Raw genomic sequence first — 21,023 nt, 5'->3', positions numbered from 1 at the left:
CCCCTTATAAATGTTAAGCCCGTTAGATATTTAATTGATAAAGATAAGAGATAACGAATTAAGTATTATCACACAGAACAAGTGAAGGACGATTTCATTTATTGCTATGCAATCAACTGATTATCGACGCGTTTTTTTTATTTTTTAATTCATTTCATTTAATTATATTCATGATATAATATACCCCTATTTATCATATAACTACTTATAGATTTCGGCTACTTATGAAATTACAACTTTAATTGAGGCCAGTCGTGGCGCAGCGTGTCTGTAAACGACACAAGTTTACCTAGAATCACTTTATTGGGCTAGACTATTAATAGATTAAAGGGTTTTGAACAAAAACAATCACTTCCTTCATAATAATAATATTTTAAATTAAAATTAATATATTATGTTCATATTTTTTTCTACTAAAACAGATTTCACAACAAAATTACAGCACTCAAGGGTTTCCGCGTTTATTAATCTTATTAAGTGTCATTGACTACTGTAAAATTTAAAATAAAATGGAGACCATCTGTATACATAGATAGTAGTACTGTAGATTAACATACCCGGTAAAAAGCGAGTAGCAGAACAAGACAGAAAGAAAGAAAGAAAGAAATAGGTAACGTTCAAAGATAAGAAAGTATACAACAGTGATGTCCAAGACCAAACGGCAAATGAAGATGAACAGCTTTCTGTGTACCCAAAAGTAGAGAGTGAGAATATTTGTTACTTACACATTTTATGTCAGAGGCAGAGATAAGAGTTGGGTATAACCTTATAAATCTAGATCTATAGGTAAATACTGCAATAAAATGCTCAAGCAAATTTATGACTATACTTACATATCGTTTACCATTTTTTTTATAAAAAAAAACATCCTGTTACGGTAAATCAGTAATCATTATTAATCATCAAACCGATTTACGTATTTACGTTTCTTGTTATCACTAAAATAATTTTATTTTTATGCAAAAAATATTAAATTATGATAAACTTCTATTTAACGATAAAGATTTTAGCGCAAAATTGACAAACACACCCATAATACTACGATTTGTGGTATTTTTTACGACCGTATCTGTTACACTTGAAGGTGTATAAAATGACCGATTAGACATTTCTTATCAAAGTACGCACGTGTCTTATCAAATATAAACACTTGATTGATAATAAATTAGACACTATCTGGGTCCGGTAGTGGCCAAGACAAGCCAAGCGAAGCACAGGGGGGCACTACATGTCTTTTTCGAAAGGCTTCGTCGTTTTTTTATGCCCCCATAACTTAAATTGGTGGATATCATGTTAATAGTAGATTCATTAAATATATTAAGTTTCGTTTGCATATCTCTTATGCCTTAGCTTATGCTCTACTCTATTTACTAGTCTTAAAATAGTTAGTATACAAAAAATTATAAAACTTTATTACTTTTACCCCCACCCCAGCACATAGTTCAAAATTTTCAAAATATCCTTTAAATTAAGGGATAAGAGTTTCAGTTTTCTCCATAAAGTTTTATCAACCACTTTACTATATACAAAAAAATGTACAGATATTTGATGTTTTGCCAAGACGAGAGCATGTAACGATCTCATGGTTGAATGCAGTTTTATAGAAAATATATATTTTTTAATATTCCGTCTCCCACTGTCCCAATCACTCTTATTATTTATTCTATTATTTCACTTACATATTTATTATTACAATACAAAAACAAAAATAAACATTTCTAATATAGACAAATAAAACAAATATATTTATATTTTCACTTATTTATTAAATGTAAAATACACTGTTTATAAAAAATATAAAATTACGTAAAAAAGGCACTTAATACAACGAAATTATGGCATAATAATAATGTTACATCAGATCTATAAAATGGCGCCTTAAAGTATAATATTAATGGCATTTTTTTGTACAAGCAACGCATTTGGCACTTGCGAGATATAATTTCTTAGTTTCATATTCAAATCTAAATATGTAAATAAAAATTGAAATTATGATCGATATATAAAAAGCAGCATGGTATCCAGCATACAAGGATGAATCTAGCATTAGGTTCACGTTTTGAAAATTTTCGAAACATTGTATATTGAGTAGCGGAACTAAAAGCTGTGTGCCATGTTTGTTTCTAGAGGGAAAAAAATAATAACTATTTAAATATAATAATTTCCCCAAGTAGGAATCGAACCCATAAGCATAGCGGTTACAGTCAGCAGACGCAGAAAGAAATATTACAATTAAGTTCTTCAAATATGAATTTCATCAAAATGCAATGACAATTTTTATTCACATAACATATGATTTTGAACAGCTTACATTATGTTTTAATATCTAAAACAAATATTAATCATTATAAAAAAACGATGTCTGTGAGTAAATTTATAGGCGGTAGAAGTAGATGCGAGAGATATAACAGCTAAATCTTTACATAGCTCGTTAAAAGAACTCCTGTCTAAAACATAACATCCTAGGTGCTCGTAGTCGTCATGGTCGCACTGAAGTTATCTGCATATGGCTGTACAGATTTGATTTTAAGTTTTTGTCTTACTATTGATTCTTTTCTTCACAAATGTACAAAAGTAAATGTAGAAAGCATAACTTCAAGGCGGCCAAGACTCATCGACTGTACTGTAGATTAATTTCAAATTTGATGTCGGTTTCAAGAGCTCAAACAGTAGAGAAGGGCGACAATATAAAAATTATTTAAATGGGTTTTTAAAATCTACAATTGGATAGCAAATCCCTGACATTACTCTGAGCTCTTGTCCCTTTAACGATACCTTCAAACTCCATGGAATGCTAAATAATTTCTTCTTAGTATTAAAGCAATATTAACCATCGCTCATAAAATTTGTGACAGTATCTTTTCGTATGACGTCTTATACATTATTTCATAATAATTAATTCTTCTACAATTTATAACTTCAGGACGGACAGTCGGAAAATAAATAAATAATTTTAAAGCATAGAATTAAATTTACAAATAATCACAATATGTTTACATTTTTTTTACTTGCCATATTTTAGTTTAAAAACTATTTGTGTTCAAATAATACATTGAATTAAATGAAAGATTTATGAAAAGATTAAGGGTGGTCAAACTGTATTTTTTTTAATAAAAAAAAATACAAAAGTAAACATAAAATTAAATTTACATACAAAAATAGTACTTTAAATGGCAACATTATGCTAATGTCATTAAAAATTTTCAAAAAAATACAGTCTTGATCTAATTTCATTGCTATAAACTAGAAGGCACAAGTGTTGACTTATCTTATATATTGAGTAATAATCTTATTATAATGAATAATTAACTTAAGTTTAAAGTTATATTAAGAGACTGGTTTAAGCCACTGGAAGAAGAATCCATTGTCAAAAATATTTTTTATTAAAAAATACTTTACAAAACGTACAATTTTTTACTTAGCGGGATTTTTTTTGGAACCGTTTTTTGGATTTGGATTTGGATTTTGGAAACCGTTCGATTATTATTTATTTTATTAAAAAAATCTTTTTTATTCAACTTCATTATCTTTAAACTATATTCAAATATGAAAAGACATGAAATAATATTTAATTTCTCCTTAAATCTTAAATACTTTATCTCATTGATTTAAAATATAATTTACTTTAGCAATGTATTAATAATACTTTACCATATATACAAAACACCATCAAAAAAACTATATATTCCATATACCTATAATAATCTTAAAATGTCTGAATATAACAAAAAATCATAAATATTTATGACAATGGAAATGTTAATTATTTATATGTATTTATATATATTTTATACAGACTGCGCGTCGACTTCTTCGCCGTAGTCGAGATCGTCGTACGATAAATCGTCTTCTATAACCGCGCCCTCTGGAGTTTCCTTTCCACCTGGGCAAGCTAGACATCTGGAATTTGAATAAATATGTCTTATTTTATGTACATTTTATTTTAAGGGAACCTGGGAACCTAATGCTAAGGCACTCCGTTCTCAATAAGACATTAGCCGTTCGCTACTTTCCGCCGAGTTCTCAGGGCGAAAGAAAAAATTAAAACTTATCAGAAAAAGTGAAAATTTATAGGTATTTCATAAACAAATAATAATTTTTAAAAAAATCCTTTGCAAGTAACATATACTTAATATTTTAAATAGCTTAGTAAAATGACTATAAAATATAAATATACATGAAGGCAATATATATTATAGACACCTGTGCGACACTCGATATGTTTGCGCAAATCTGTATGGTAATTGTTGACCTTGCGCCGGCGCAGGTGTGTCTGGCGTTTGAAAACATCTCGTTTGTAAATGATTTAACCCAACTGAGATATAGTATTAATAAAAGAAAAGGTTTATAAAATGGAAAATTAATATTTTTTTTAGTATAACTGAAAACGATATCTCAATATCCATCTCAGTCTTAAGAGCGATTTATAAACACAAGCTCAAGAATATTAAGGCTAAGATCTGATTAAATTCGCAGTAGCCTGTTTAAGATTGAACCGAGTGTATGCTAATTATAGTTTTGTTTACAACTCGCATATATTTACCTGCTCTCATTAATCCCGTAGTATAGGCACTTATCGCCGACGCATTCGCAGCATCCATCGTGAAACCATCTGTAATTTTTCATTTAATATTCACTTTTTAAATACGTAAAATTTAAATATTATTTATATTATATTTCATATTTTGATGTATATTAATTGCAACATTATATATTATTAATATTAATGAATAATGAATAGTGAATAAATTACATTCCCCCGAGTAAGGATCGAACCCACAACCGTTACGTTTAGAGTTACACGCTTGTGCCACTGCGCCACGACGGCTATTAATTATTCACACATGTATATGCGACAATTCATATTATATTAATTATAAATATTTGCATGCCTTATTTTCCAGAATTGATTCTCTACATCTTTATATTAAAGATGTTTGAGAGTAAATATTACTTTCATCATCAAAGTTTATCATAGTTAATCTATGACCTTTTCTTATTAATTTCACATACATCAATCAATAATACATGATTTAATTAATTATAATATTTTAATTCAATCTTCTAAACTAAGTAAACAAGAAAAAACATTTCAAAACAAGAATGGAAATACTACACTGAAATATTTTGTAAATTAAAATAAAAAATAATCTTTTAAATTGTATAGTTGTTATAACAATCCTTATTATCCTTATTTATTCAAATGTATTTGGCAATATTTTTATTGGTATTATTATAAAAATATGAATTACCTGAAGCTATTAGAGCCCATGGAGCGACACGAAGCGCGGCACTTGTCGCAGGACATGCACTGTGACATGTATGCCACGGTGCAGTTGAAAGTCACCACGTCGCGGCTCACTGGCTCTGACTCTTGTTCCACACTCTCTGTAAAATGGATATTATTAACTTTCTTTAACTATATTAAGATCCACGGTGCATATAAGCTGGTAGACAGAGGCAATCTATTGTTAAGGCATTCTTGTTCACTTTCCGCCAAATTTTTCAAGGGATTGCGCGTTGAGTGGCACAGGGAGCGCTTTTTGCCTTAATAGCAGAGCAAACAAAGAAAATATTAAGAAATTACAATTGGGGATCAAATCCGCCATCGTCGCGTTACGGCGAGCTGTTGAGTAATGGATACCCCACATATTAGAAACATCCAGAGATGAACTCTTGACATCCCTCGTCTCCGACTGCCCTGTGAAATAGAGTTGGAAGTGGGCAATCTCATTGTGATTGTGAAACCGATTTACAATCCTTCAAATCCTTCGACACCCTCAGTTGACAAGTAACAGTGTATTGTCCGCAAAACATATAATTTTAGATAATGCATGAAATATACATGTTGCCTCACTACTAACTTGCCCTTGGAAATGTAAAGCAAAAAAAAGTTTATTATCAAAATTGTTAAAATTCTGATAACAAAATGTGAGATTTTTTCTAAGCAGCACACAATACAATACAAATAACAGACCTTATGACATTTTATTATATTCAATAACAATGAAGCCATTGAAGGATCAAGGCAAATTTCCTGTTAAAGATAACATAAGCTGAGTTAAGAATAAGTCATCAAAAGAATCAATCTTACAAATATATGGAAATAGAAACAGGTAAAACATTCCATTGATGACTCATTGAAATAAGATATCATCTCAATGGGGAGTCTTTTGTTTTTATAAGTAGAAGTCTGAAGAACAGGTGTCTTTAAGTATGATTTATGACCTCAAGTTTTCAAGTAGTAGAAATATTTTATTTAAGTCAGTTTATTTAAAGGATTTTTTTTATAGTTCTCGTTTTATCTTATATATCAAGTAGAAAGAGTAGTGTTAGGACTTTGTTCTCTGTTTTCCACCCCAATTTGAGACACTGAATGTTGAGTAGCAGAACTCAATGTCGCATCTACGTCCGGCTGGGCGAGGAAAGGAAAATAATTCAATCCCTTAATTGAGGTTTGAAGACACAATTATTACTATTTCACAGCAGTTAGATGCTGATGCTGTATCCTGCACCAAAATGGCAACATATTTCTCAATAAATAAAATTATGATCAGGGTAATTTTTGGCTAACTTCAGAATAGAGGCCACATTGAAATTTATTATAATATAAAATGTTGAATCATACAAATGTTATAAATTTGTACATGTATGTGATAAAACTATAAAAACAGTCAATTATGTACATAACATAAACTAAAGAAAAATATTTTTAAATATTTTTGTATTATACAAGTATCAGAAACTAAAAATTTCATTTTCAGATGTTGTTTTTTGTTTTATAGCTATCCTCGGCAACATACACCTTAGGAAAAGATGCTCCGAGTTATGAGCATGTTCAAAAATGCTAATAAAAGACTGAATTTAAATAGCATCATGGTTTAGAATTACTTATGCAGTACATTAATGGTTAAGAAAATTTCATGCAAAGTTGCAAACCACAACATAGTTACAACAAAATAGTTTTATTTACTCACGTAAATGATAGACAAGCTGTCTTTCCGGAGTAGGTCTATAGGCAGACAGATCAATATCAACTGGGTATGTGATGGACAGCCACCTTTGCTGAGGATCAGGGTCACTTGTTAAAGCTGTGAAAAGGCCAGGAACATTGTCTGTCAGCTCTTCCACATATGAAGACTTAGATAATTCAGTTTGTGTGTCATTTGGTTTAGGACACATGTCTGAAAGAGGAAACATTAAATTACTTAAGTTTTTTGTATAGTTTTAATTGATCTATGGATATTGTTTCAATACTTACCAACACAACTACAACATTCACTATATAAATAACTAAGACAGTTAAAACAATCCTTACAGCAGGAACAATCTTTTAAATCACATTTACAAGATTGTGTTAACATACATTTAGAAACTACACTGGCACAAATTGCTTCATTACAAGCATAAACTATGGATGCAGCACACAAAAGAGCTAATACAAGGGTAATTTTTCCAGACATTTTAAATAAAATTTTGTGTCACTTAGAGATAAATTATATCCGGAATTTTAAGTTTCTTTAACATAAATAGATTTTTAAACACTAATGTAATCTTGTTGTTGTTTATATCTTAATCATATTTATCAAGTACGATTTTCAAATACTTAATTATTAAATCTTAATTGATACCACGATGTTTTCAGTATAAGAATATAAAAATTACAAGTTAAAACACTCAAGCGCAGCGCTTAATTGATTAAGAATGTTTTTATTTTTACTTTAAGCTGTAGAAGAATGTAGATTCTGGATCAATGTTGCCAGTAGTCAAATATCGTATCTTTAAAAAAAAATTGAGAATCTTAATATTAATAACGAATAGATATTTTTTTATCTATTCCTAATCATTAGTTTAAAATTTAACATAATAATAAATATTATATAAATATAAATTCGTTACTCGTTATACAAGCGAGTGAGTACAAAATGAGTCACAAAAAAAATATTCATCTGTATTAGCTATATTTTTTGTTTGTAGCAATTTGTAGGTGCAGTGCGCTTTTATAATTTGATTAAATTATAAATAACTCAAATTACTTGTTAATTCTTAATTTTTATATGATCAATATTCATATTCAATAAAGCCGAAATTGCTTATGATTTCATGATCTTCGGCCAAAATGACATGACACGACATGACTCTGAAGTTGAACCATTCGGGTTGCCAGCCTTTAAGTTTCCCAGTCCCAGAACATTATACTGCTTTTTATCCTGGATTATCCTGGATAGTTTTGGGCATGCTGTTGTACCTATGTCTTGAAATTCAACATGAATATGAACGAATTAACTCAATTACTTTAAACATATTACAATTTGTAAAGTTAAAAAATACAACAAAAACTAATAAAAGGCTTAATAAATAATATTAATAAAATATAGAGGTCCGACGTGGCGCAGGGGCACAAAGTGTGACTGTAATCCCGACCGGTTGTGGGTTCGATCCCCACACCAGGAAATGAAACATTTATTTACAATATATATTTTCATTTCTTCGCTTTAGCGTCGAGGCAAAGCGCGGTGATAAGTTCCACTCAACACGCAATGCCTCCAGAACTCGGCGGAAAGTGGGGAACGGAGTGTCTTAACACTAGGTTCCCTCTGCCTACCCTTCTGTGTGCGGGATACAACTTGAGGCTGTCATTTATTAATAAAATAAGATTTTATTATATTAATTATTAGATTTTATTATATAGATTTAATAATTAATGATGAAATTTAAATTTTGTAACATAATTCGGCGAAAAAAATCTTGTAATTTAAAGTAGAAAACGTGCTATGTGGGAAAAAGCGTGAACCTGTTTTATTTTTGAAATTTCTAAATGAATATTGCATAAAAAAAATTAAAAGACATAGATGCAGTCAGGTTCAATTCTCACTCTTATAGTCTTCTCTTCTACCATTTCAAGACCAAAGCATTACAAACATACCTTAGTTTGTATTATGCAAATACCTAAAGTTGTAATCAAAGATTTGTATTTATTAAGATTTATTGATTATACGAATATTTATAAAAACAACATAATCGATGATACAGTTTATCGTGTAGATAAAACGCTCACCGGGCGTACCTAACTAACTATATATTATCATGTTGCTTATTATATTTTAATTATTATCTAATTGAAAAGTCTCGAGAATGGTAAGTACTATGAATTATTTTAATTCCAATTATTAAATACCACATATAATAATTATTAATATTTTAAACTACTATGTAAATTTTAATTTATTGTTTAACGAATAATTTTGTTCTATTAATACATATTAGAAATATTTTTCAGTTAATATTTTCAGTTTTGCTAGGAGTCCTAGTACATGCAACTCTTCTTAGCGCATACAAAAACCCTCACTATGCATCGGGACGATCAGTAAATGTGCATCTTTTTGAATGGAAATGGGACGATATCGCTGCAGAGTGCGAAAGGTTCTTAGGACCTAGAGGATATGGAGGAATTCAGGTGAGTACAAGACGTATTCTTAAGAAAATAAATACACTTGACAGTGCTTTTTTATCATCTGATATTTATTCTCATAAACTTTATGTAATACATAATTTTATAAAAAACAGATTAATATTATTAATTTTAAGTTGAGGCCAGTTGTGGCGCAGGGGCACAAGCGTGTGACTGTAAGCGCCATAAGTTGCGGATTCGATTCCTCACTCTGGTAACGAGGCAAAACGCGGCGGTGAGTTACGCCACTCAACACGCAATGCCACAAGAATTCGGCGGGAAATAGGGAACGGAAGTGTCTTAAAGGGAAGATTTAAATTAGCTTAAATATCTTAACACTAGGTTAATATTAGGTTAAGTTTAATATTATTTATGGTGCAAGTTGCTTAATAATGTAAGACTAATATATAAGATCATATATGTCACATACATATTTTTCTAAAGAAATGTACCGATTACTTTATAGTAAATTCTCCCATATTGGTACTGATGCTGATGAAAACTTGTGAGAAATATCTTATATCGTATTTTTTATCTTTTGTACTACAGTTAATCGCTTACATGGTATTTACTTGATTAGTAAATATTAAATAAATATTTAATATCAATTGAGGAAATAGCAAAATACGGATAAATTGTGTTTCTCAGATATCGCCTCCGAATGAAAACGTTGTGCTGCGGACATACAGCCGGCCCTGGTGGGAACGTTACCAACCTATGTCCTACCAGTTGGTAACGCGGTCGGGCGATGAAAGACAGTTTGCTGATATGCTGCGTCGCTGTAATGCTGCCGGTGTTAGGTAAAATTTTTGTTGTTTAAATTTGAGATTTTGTAAAAAGTTCTTTTTGCTAGTAAATATTATACTTTCTTTTATTTACGACGATATTGAATGTACGTAAAATACTATTAAACAATTGCTTTTTAGACCTTGAATATTTCTGTCAGCATTGGTTGATCTGATACTTAATTATAATATAAATTTTAACAGGATATACGTTGATGCAGTCATTAACCATATGACTGGTGAACCTCCTGAAAATGTAGGGACAGCTGGCAACACTGCTATATTTAGAGAGTGGTACTATCCAGCAGTTCCATTCAGATGGGAGCACTTTAACTGGCCCCCTTGTGTAATTGACGGTTCAGACTATGTCAACAACGCTTGGAGAGTAAGATTTAGATATTTAAAATGAATAAGTTAAAATAAATTAATATCCGATTCTAACACTCATATTTTGCAGGTACGCAACTGTGAATTGGTTGGCTTGAAAGATCTGGATCAAAGTAATGAACACGTTAGACGAATGATAGTCGATTTTATGAACGAATTAATTGATTTAGGAGTAGCAGGTTTTAGGTACCTATTAGACAAATTATTCTATTTACAATAACATATTCGTGTTGATTCGATTTAGATATCTTTACATTAAGATTAATCACTTTAACTTAGAATTGACGCTGCTAAGCACATGTGGCCAGAAGATTTAAGTATTATCTACGATAGATTGCACAATTTAAATATCGCACACGGCTTCCCACCGAATGCCCGACCATATATTTACCAAGAAGTCATCGATTATGGCGGTGAAGCTATCAGCCGAGATGAATACACACCTATAGGAGCAGTCACGGAATTTAAATCTGGAATGGAATTGAGTAATGCTTTTAGAGGAAACAATGCTCTTAGATGGTTATCATCATGGGGTCCGCAATGGGGATTGCTTGCTTCTGGCGACGCTCTCACATTTATTGATAATCACGATAATGAAAGAGGCCACGGAGGTGGAGGAGGCATTCTGACATACAAGGAACCAAAGCCTTATAAAGGTGCTATAGCTTTCCTTTTAGCTCATCCATATGGTGAACCACAAATCATGAGCAGTTTCCAATTCTGGGATTCTGAAATAGGACCTCCTATGGACAATAATCAAAATATTATTTCACCTTCAATTAACTCTGTAAGTAAAATGTATGAATATTACATAAAATGTGTGAATATTACATAATATTGTAAAATATACTTTCTTTTAATTATGTAATGAAATATTAAAAAATAATAAAAAAAAACACTTTTTATAGGATGGCTCCTGTGGTAATGGTTGGGTGTGCCAGCATCGATGGCGTCAAATATACGCGATGGTTGGATTTAGGAACGCGGCTGGTAACGCCGCTGTTACCAATTGGTGGGACAACGGCAATAATCAAATTGCGTTCTGTCGTGGAAATAATGCTTTTATTGCCTTCAATAATGAATATTGGGATCTAAATCAGAATTTACAGGTGTGATAATTTTGTTTAACATTATATCGGTACTACATCATAGCTTTTCTTTCAACGGTTGTCCTTCATTGTTAAAGCACGCATTCTCACTTTCTTCGGACATATTTCTCGACAAGAAGATATTTCCATGCAACGCCATGTGATTCAGGGGAAAGTTGAAGGTAGCAGGCCACACGGTAGATTCGCCATACGATGGACAGACCAAGTGAAGGCTGCCCTCAATGACCCTCTCTATGAGTGCACCAGGCAGACAGTCAACGTAGAATGGCGTCAGACTGTGTGGCGCGCCACCAACCTTTACAAAGGACGACCACGACCCCTCTGTCAAGAGTGAAACGACAAAGAAGAGAGAGAGAGAGATATGTTATAACTTATATCCCGAAAAACCCTTAGGGATCGGGATGTTTCAAAATCCATGTCAAAATCCCATCTAGGGTAGCACGAAGATACTAAAAAAATTCGTATGCAAAATTTGAGACTTGACCAGCACTTGTAATTACGAAATTGCATATACAATATCAACCCCAAAGCTGCATCCTTAGGTATCAAATTTAGCAAAATCTCGTCTTAGTTAAGAACTACGTCCTAAAAGTAACACTCATGCAAAATTTGAGACTCCTAGCATTTGTAGAAACGGAGTTTCATACAAACTATCAACATTAAAAACAACCCTTTAGGGGTGGAATATCGAAAATTCCCATCTCCGTGAGTACCTACGTCCTATAAATGATAAATGACATCGATACAAAATTTCAGACTCCTGGCACTTATAGTAATGAAGTTTCATACAAATGCTCAACCCCAAAAACAAGCCCTTAGGAGTCGAATATTGCAAATTCGCGTCTTAGCGAGCACTTACGTCCTATAAATAACTCCTATGCAAAATTTCAAATTCCTAGTACATGTAGTTTCTGAGATTTCGTGATGAGTGAGTGACCTTTCGATTTTATATATATAGATATAGATTGTAAATGTTAAAATCTGCTTTAATTTTTAAATGAAATAAGAAATTATTATAAACAACCATAACTTAATGCGTTCACTTCACTATATTATATTCCATTCCATCCATAGCCTTATTACGTCTACAAGTATAAGTTCCGTCACCTCCGCTTCATCCTTCCAATCCATCAAACGAACCATTCGAAAATCGAATGATCAGATCATATGAACAGGTCAAACTCACAATTGATTGTGAGATATTATATTGATATATTGAAAATTTTGTTGGCCGAACCCGGCGGCACTGCAATGCTGGGTCGACCCCTGACAGGAGTGGAGCGAACCCCCAGCATCCTGCTGTTGCTGTGAAATTCTTCTCTCAGCCCTCCGAGGAGGGAGAGGGGAGACGGTGCCAGGGCTGAGCCCTCAGACCGTGGTGGTCTTTCTCCGCCCATGGCCATGGGCGCGTCGTTGGGGTGGGCCAAGGCCCTGTAGTTGTGTCCTAGGGACTGGGGGAAAGTGGAGCGGGAGAGGAGGAGCTATATGTTGCTCGGGCGGTCAGCCCAGCCAGGTGAGACCCCTGGTAACCCAGAGGAGGCCCAGCTTAGGCGACCAGCGACCGGAGCTGCAGCTCAGGAATCGGCAGGGGGAAGGATGTCCCTCGGGAGTCGGCGTATATCCGGTGGGCGGGTGTGCCACGGTGCGATGTCTCGAATGTGAGGGAAATCCGAAACATCAGCACGGTGAAAGGCGCGGGCTGCGAGTTGGATAATATGTTCTTCAAGCCTCTCGACGCGGAGGTCACGCTGGCCCAGCATCCTGCCAGTTTACAAAAATAATAAGCTTTTTGCTTAAAGATGTCAAAAATCCCAATATATAGCTAAAAACGTAGTGGATTTCATTCGTCCGGCGCTTGCGCCGGGAAACAGTACAGGGCGGTTGCCCTTCTTCTGCGGTGTCTCGCGGCGGCTATTACGATAGCCGCGTCATTGGGGGATGGCCTGGGAGCCAAGGGGGAATCGGGTTAACTGGGGGGTCAACTGGGGGGGGGGGGGGAAGTCGTGGTGAAGGGATGAGCTGTGTGCCCCCTGGGCGGTCAGCCAAGCCAGGTGAGACTCACGGTTACCCGTGAGAGGCCCAGCTTAGGCGACCAGCGACCGAAGGGGCAGCTCAGGAGGCGGAGTTAGGTAGGGTGAGGATATCCCTTGGTAGGCGCATCTTGTCCGGTGGCCTGGAATGCCATGGCGCGATGTCCTGGAGATGTGGGTGGTCCGATGCATCGGCGCGGCTGTATGCGTTGCGCGCGAGCCGGCCGATGTGTACCTCCAGGCTCTCTATTCTGAGGTCGCGCTGGATGGTGGTGTTCCGAACGTAATAGGGAGCCTGGGTGACGCGCCGGAGGGCGACGTTTTGGACCACCTGTAGGACCTTGCGCTGGGGCGCACTTGCGAGCGCGTACCAGGCCGGGGCGGCGTATGTGAGGTGTGGCCTCACGTAGGACTTGTAGAGGGCAAGTCTCGTGCGCAGCGGTAATTTCGAGCGCAGCAGCGGGCGGAGGTGGAATAACGCCACCTTGGCAGCAGCAGCGGCCTTCTTCACCTGCCTGGACATCTGCAACCTCCTGTCAATGGTTACGCCCAGGTAAGTGATCTCCTTTCTCCAGGGAACCTGCTCACCCAGCAGGCGCAGCGGAGGAGGGAATCTCAGGTGGCCTCCAAACAAGATTGCCTGGGTTTTAGCCACGCTGAGGGTGAGCCTCCACTCCGACAGCCAGCGGGGGAGCAAGTCGAGTGCTCGCTGGAGTTTAGTGGCGGCGTGGACGGGCGTCAGGCTCTTCGCGAGCAGGGCGATGTCGTCGGCGTAGAGCGCCAACGTCGAGCCCTGCTCTAGCGGGATGTCATCCGTGTAGAGGGCATACAGGGCAGGGGATAGTGAGCTGCCCTGTGGTACCCCGGCGGCGATCAGGTGGCTGCGGGAAACTGCACTCTCCACTCTGACGCGAAAGGTCCTGCCGTCGAGAAAGGCGGCTAGGACGGCGACGACGTGGTGCGGGGTTCCGGTACGGAGAATCTTCGTCAGAAGGCCTGGGTGCCAGACGCGGTCGAAGGCGCCGGCGACGTCCAGGAAGGCTGCACATGCACTCTCCTTCCTATTGGCTGCTGCTGCGGCGAAGTGGATCACTCGGGCCACTTGGAGCGTGGTTGAGTGGCCACTTCGGAAGCCAAACTGTTCGGGCCGCGGTTGCAGGTGCGGCTGCAGGAGTGGGAGTAACATCCTCTCGAACAGTTTGGCGATGGCGTTCAGAAGCGTGATGGGGCGGTAGCCCTCCGGTTTCCTATGATCCTTCCCTGGCTTCGGGATCATCACGACCAGACCCTCCTTCCACGCCCGGGGGAAGTAACCCAGGCGCAGAATGGCGCTGAAGAGTCTGGCCGTTGCTGCAGTCAGTCGGTTGTCGAGATGGCGTAGGGCGCTGTTTGTGATTCCGTCTGTTCCGGGAGCCTTCCTGGGCTTGAGGCCCCGGATTGCCTTCTTCACGGCCGAAGGTGAGAAGAATGGTGGATCAGGAGCAGTGAGGGCCTTGAGTGAGGAGAGGCGCGTCTTCACCTCCTCTTCGACCTCGGCATGGAGGACTGGGCACTCACTGGGATTCGGCTGGAATTGGGCCGCCAAATAATCCGCCAGCATGTCGGCTCTCTCCTCTGAGGAGTATCTCAGGGAGCCGTCTTGATGGAGTAGTGGGCGGGCTGGAGGCTTCTTCTTCATTATTTGGCGGCTGAGCTTGTTCAGTGAGGGGTAGTCCTCACATGCCTTGGAGATCCGCTCTTCCCATGTGTGGGCCTCTCGGTCGCCAAGGGCGACTCTGACTTGGTCAATAAGCCTGTTCAGCTTGGTTTTTGTGGCAGGGTCCCTGTTTTTCTGCCACAACTTGCGGGTTCTTCTCTTCTTTTGGATGAGATCTTCTATCCACCTGGGTGTGGGAGGGAGTCCGCGCTGGCTAGGTGGAGTGGTGGCAGTGTCGATGGCGTCCTTGATGTTGCCCACTATGGCGCTTTCAAGGCGGTCGATACTTGCTGCGTCGATGAGGGGTTCGTTGCATGGGGATTGCATGGAGTGGAGCGCGCCCTCAAAGCGCTCCCAGCAGATCCGACCACCGGACGGCGGGCCCCTGGCGAGGGTCGGCCTGCCCTCAAGTGAGACAAGGACAGGCTGGTGATCGGATCCGAAGGCGTCCGATATTACTTCAAGGTCTATTGCATCTAACCCCCTGTGCACGACCAAGTCGATCGTCGTGGGGTCGTGTCTGGTGTTGTCGGAGTAATGTGTGGGCTCATCAGGGCCGTCGATTTCGTAACCGAGCCTTTGGGCGTCGCGGTACAGGTATCGCCCTGCCTGGTTGGTGGAGCGACAACCCCAGGCGGTGTGGTGCGCGTTCCAATCGCCCGCGACCAGAGTCGGGGTGCTGCTGGTGAAGTGCTGCTGTACCACGTCGACGGCCAGGCGAGTGTTGCCCGGCCGGTACGTAGCATAGACCCTCAGTGGTTTGTCGTCGTGATGGATTTCGACACCCAGTGATTGGAGTGACTGGGTGTCGATGACGGGCAGCGGATGCACAACCAGATTCTTGCGGGTCGCGACGAGGAGGCCCCTGAACGCGTTCTCACCGGTGGCGTCCAGCCGCAGGACATGGTATCCTGCGATGCTAGCGGAGAATGCCGGGTGCAAGTGGGTTTCATTCACCAGCGCGACGTCGACGTTGTGTTGGCGCAGGATATAGCGGAGGGCGGGCATCTTCCTTCGCAGCCCCCGGGCGTTCCAGTATATGATTCTCAGTTTAGATGTGAATGGTAAGCAGGTTCTTCATTCCTTCCATAACACACTGGACAGGGTCTTGACCTTCCCTCAGAGCGAGGAGAACGTTTTTGAGGGTGTCAAGAGCCCTGTCGATGGCAATGAGTGCAGGCTGCGTCTTGGCCTGCGTCTGCAGTGTGCTTGTTGTGGCTGCGGTGGTGCCTGCAGCGGGGGCTGCGGCTGCGGGGGTGCGTGTAGTGGGAGGCGGGGGGTTGGTGGACGAGGCACCGGCCTGCTCCTGTTGCCTCCTCGTTCTCTTCCCTCCCCTTTTCTTTGGCCGTCTTCCTCCTTTGTTAGAGGGCGGGTTAGCGGGTGCCATGAGGTTGGTGGCCTCATTCTCCGCTTCCACCGTGTTGTCGTCCATTCTGGGGGCGGCGGCTTTCTTCGCCCTTCGTGCTGTGTCGGCTTGGGAGAGGGCTACAGTGCCGGCCCTCTTGTAGCGCAGTTCGCGTTTGAACTGTGGGCAGGCGGTGTGGTTGGCCGGGTGCGCGCCGCCACAGTTCGCACAGGTAGCTGGTACTTCGAGCGGGCGCGGGCAGTCGCGCGCGAGGTGTTCCTCCCCACACCTCACGCAGGCCAGGCGTCGGTGGCACCCGTGGCTAGAGTGCCGAAACGCCTGGCAGCGATGGCACTGCGCTGGGCCCCGCTTATTCCTCCAGGGTTCTACCTTGATACCCGGCATGTTCAGTAGTTCAGTAATTTGGTATATGCCGGGTATCAGATTCGGGGTGTTAGTGAGCGTCACGTGGAAGATGCATCCAGGCCGGCCCTTCCTCGCCTTGATCGGTCGGGCGTACTCGGCCTGGAAGCCGAGTTCTCGGAGAGCTTCGCTTATCTCGTCGGGAGTAGTCGTGACCGGCAGCCCTCTTATGGCAATCTTCCTACTCTTTTCCGCCGGTAGAGCGTATGAAAACCACGAGATTTGTTCCGACTTCTCCAAGTCGGAGAGATACCGCTGGATTACGCGGTATTCTTCAACGGATTCCGGTGAGAAGCGAACACCCTTGCCAAAGGGGCGCGCGTTTGGGGCACGTCCTAGTTTCATCTTTAGCGCCCGAAAGTGTTGAGTCCAATTCGGGAGCTCTTCTACCACTAGGGGCGGGTAGCGTGGCGTTTTTGGCGGCTTCGTAGTTGCTGGTGTTGCGCTGGGTACCGTTGGGATGTTGGTATTTGAATTCCGAGTGGCATCAGCAAAGGTTGGGGCTGCTGTCATGGTCACTGGTGTGGCAGCTGCAGAATGAGGGTCCAAAAGAGGCATATCCCTGTCTTTCCCTTCATCTCTTTTTCTTCTTCTTCCGTCTGGTCGGTCGCTCTGGATGGTCACCGGGCAGTGGCGCTTTCCGGTGTCAGCATCTCCATAGTCCTCGGTGCGCTGACGACGCACCGGGGTCTGGTAAATGGGCTGCGACTGCGCCTGGTCTAGCGCTTGAGCACGGTCGTTTAGGAACATGGCCATGTGCTCCATCAGCTCCCGACTCAGCGCACCATTGCGCTTGAGTTCTGCCAAAGCTACCATGTCCCTATTCAGTGATGACTGCGGGGACATGGCGTCGTCCAGCACCCTGGGGGGTGCGGAGGGGGAGCGCTTCTTCGGCTCCTGGTGTCGGTGGGCGCTGCGTGCGGCCCTGGGTGCCTGGCCTGGGGCAGGCGAGGCGGCTGGTGCGGGCGTCGATCCCGCGAGGCACGGCGCGCCAGGTTGCGCCGCGGAGAGAGAGGGCTCCCTCGACGTGGTCCCATGGTCCATTGCCTGCACGGGTACGCCGTACAGCGCAGTGGAGCGCGGGGGCCGGGTGCCGCTGGTTGCGGCGGTGGCTGCGGCCGCAGCAGGGGACGCTTGTGTCCCCGCACGCGGCGGCTGGTGGCTGCTCATTCCAATGAGCACGGGAGGCGGCAGCAGTTGACTGTCCTCACAACCCTTCTGCCCATCTCGGTCCGGGCAGGGAGTCCAAGGGGAAGGGGTTCCCCTCCGCACAGGCCAGTGCGGGCGAAGTTCCTCCTTATTTGGTCACAAATAAGGTGAGAGCTTCTTGGTGTGGTCCTCGGGTTCGGGTGAGCTTGCTTAGGTCCGGTCTTCTTCTGGTAGTGATGAGTACTTGATCCTTAGCAGGTAACAGTCAGGCTGATCCGATGATATATAGCTAAAGTTGGAAGTTCTTTTCCTCCGGCGCCGTGGCGCTGGGAAACGGTTGCAGGCAACAGCCCTCTGACCGTGGTCTCTTGCGGTGGCCATTACGATGGCCACGTCGTTGGAGTGGGCACTAGGCCCGGTGGGGTTGTGGCTGCCGAGGCAGGCACTGGGTATTGGAGGTTTGTTGGGGTGTAGGGGGGGGGGATGAGCGTTTGCCACCTGGGCGGTCAGCCCAGCCGAGTGAGACCCTTGGTTGCCCCAAGGGAGGCCCAGCTAGGCGACCAGCGACCGAGGAGGCTGCTCAGGAGTCGGGGGCTGAGGGGGAGGGGGGGATGATATCCCTCGGCAGGCGTTTGGCGGCATCCGGCGGTCGAGTGTGGAGCGGGGCGATGTTGCGTAGGTGCAGGTGGTCCGAAGTATCGGCGCGGCGATACGCGTTGCTCGCGAGCCGGCCGATGTGATCCTCCAGACTCTCTAACCGCAGGTCACGCTGTAGGGTAGCGTTCCTGACGAAGTAGGGAGCCTGGGTAACGCGCCTGAGGGCAGCGTTTTGGACCACCTGCAGGATCTTCTTCTGGGTTTCGCTGATGAGCGCGTACCACGCCGGGCCAGCGTAGGACAAGTGCGGCCTGACGTACGCCTTGTACAGCGACAACTTCGTTCGTAGAGGGAGTCTTGATCGGAATAGTGGACGCAACAGGGAGAGCGCGATTTTGGCCGCGCTGGCTGCCTTCTTGACTTGCCCTGCCATGGTTAGTCTTCGGTCGATCACCACGCCCAGATAGGTGGCTCGGCTGCTCCATGGGACCTGCTGGCCCTGCAGGCTCAGCGGAGGAGGCAGTTTGTGGTGGGACCCAAAGCTGATCGCTTGGGTTTTGGCGATGTTGAGCGCGAGCCTCCACTCCGCCAGCCAGTCCGGCAGCAGGTCGAGGGCGCGCTGGAGCTTCACGGCTGCATGATGAGGTTTGATCGACTTCGTGTACAGGGCAATATCATCTGCGTAGAGTGCCAGAGTTGCGTCCTGATGCGTCGGGATGTCGTCGGTGTACAAGGCGTATAGGGCGGGCGATAAAATGCTGCCTTGGGGGACGCCTGCGGCGATAGGGTGGCTGGACGAGATCTCACTCTCCACCCTAACGCAGAACGTCCTGCCGGATATATAGCTAAAATTCTGAAAATTTTGCTCGTCATTAAACGCTAGAACATCTTGCCAGCGCGATTTAGAAATGGCTGTGAAATGTAAAACGCCATCGATGTTGCAATTTACGAACTACAGGCAATTTTTTTGTTTACCAAATTATAAGTTTTAATAGTACTGTACTTATAATATTATTTTACTTTATAATATTTTATATTTTGTTACATAATATTTTGTATTCCTTCAATCAACTCGAACGGTTCGAACGGTCATCTCACAAAACATATACCCTGTTTAAAAACCTAACCAGTTTTTCTATTCACTATTTAGGTAAAAAAAACCACTTGAAATTTCTTTCCAATATTTTCAGACTTGCTTACCCCCTGGAACATATTGCGACGTAATATCTGGAGACAAAGTGAACAGCACCTGCCGCGGCAAGTCCGTGACTGTCGGTGGTGATGGACGTGCACAAATTACTCTGGGGGCAAACGAATATGATATTATGTTGGCTATACATATTGGACCTGAGGTAACTTTAAGACTAAGTTTTACCTATATATCTGAGGTATATTAGTAGCCAAATGAAATTACTAAAAGTTGTGTATGTGAAATAAAAAATATCTCATACTCTCTGTTGTCATATTTTATATATAAAAATACTCTCTTTTATATTTCAGAGCCGTCTGTGAGGGACTTTTGAGGAGCAGCTCTCATGCAATGGATAATTATTATTACATCTAATAAATAAAGAAGATAAAAAGTAAAGTTTGTTTTTATTAAGACTATTAGTACTTACCTAGATAGATTAACTACTTCGTGTGATTTTTTGGAATTTATTTGTATTTTTAATCTTTAAAAGTTTTATAGAGTACCTAACTCAGCCAATCATTTTTTTAACTCCTAGGATCTACTTACCTATGTATTTTTTCAATTGAAATATGTATAATTTTATAACTAATTTGCTTTTATATTTTTTATAGGTGAAAAATCTGTGAAAAAGCTTTTAGATTCCATTACAAATAAATAACATTTAAAAAGATTTTTAGTTTTATTATACTGTAGTGTTAAATAACAACAACCAACACGCAAAATAAGGAACAAAGTAAGTATATTAACATTGGGTTCCCTATGACTCCTTTTCTGTGTGCGGGATACGGCGTGAAACTAATAAAAAGATGACTTAAGACTTTGTTCGCCAGTATCACCGTCACATTTTGTCGTCAAGTTT

General features: G+C 41.0%; 2 protein-coding genes across 2 annotated transcripts; one reads left to right on the top strand and one right to left on the bottom strand.

Moving 5' to 3' along the window:
- Positions 1-1,745: 1,745 nt before the first annotated feature.
- On the bottom strand, positions 1,746-7,750 carry cv (twisted gastrulation BMP signaling modulator crossveinless). Its single transcript, XM_085197501.1, has 5 exons — positions 7,262-7,750; positions 6,978-7,184; positions 5,253-5,388; positions 4,544-4,612; positions 1,746-3,900 (listed from the first exon to the last, which is right to left on the bottom strand). The coding sequence occupies exons 1-5, from the start codon at positions 7,461-7,463 to the stop codon at positions 3,789-3,791; spliced, it is 726 nt and encodes a 241-aa protein (XP_085053627.1). The 5' UTR covers positions 7,464-7,750; the 3' UTR covers positions 1,746-3,788.
- Positions 7,751-8,993: 1,243 nt separating this feature from the next.
- Positions 8,994-20,560, top strand: LOC146532142 (alpha-amylase 2-like). Its single transcript, XM_085197502.1, has 9 exons — positions 8,994-9,138; positions 9,281-9,457; positions 10,100-10,251; positions 10,441-10,621; positions 10,694-10,809; positions 10,903-11,410; positions 11,532-11,732; positions 20,163-20,324; positions 20,473-20,560. The coding sequence occupies exons 1-9, from the start codon at positions 9,136-9,138 to the stop codon at positions 20,482-20,484; spliced, it is 1,512 nt and encodes a 503-aa protein (XP_085053628.1). The 5' UTR covers positions 8,994-9,135; the 3' UTR covers positions 20,485-20,560.
- The last annotated feature ends 463 nt before the right edge of the window (positions 20,561-21,023 follow it).

The sequence above is a fragment of the Heliconius melpomene genome, chromosome 14 (genome assembly GCF_056956725.1).
Source record: "Heliconius melpomene rosina isolate 202511_hmr_F chromosome 14, ASM5695672v1, whole genome shotgun sequence".
Lineage (NCBI taxonomy): Eukaryota > Metazoa > Arthropoda > Insecta > Lepidoptera > Nymphalidae > Heliconius > Heliconius melpomene.
Note: the sequence above shows the minus strand (reverse complement) of the source record. Positions and strands in the feature narration are given on the sequence as shown.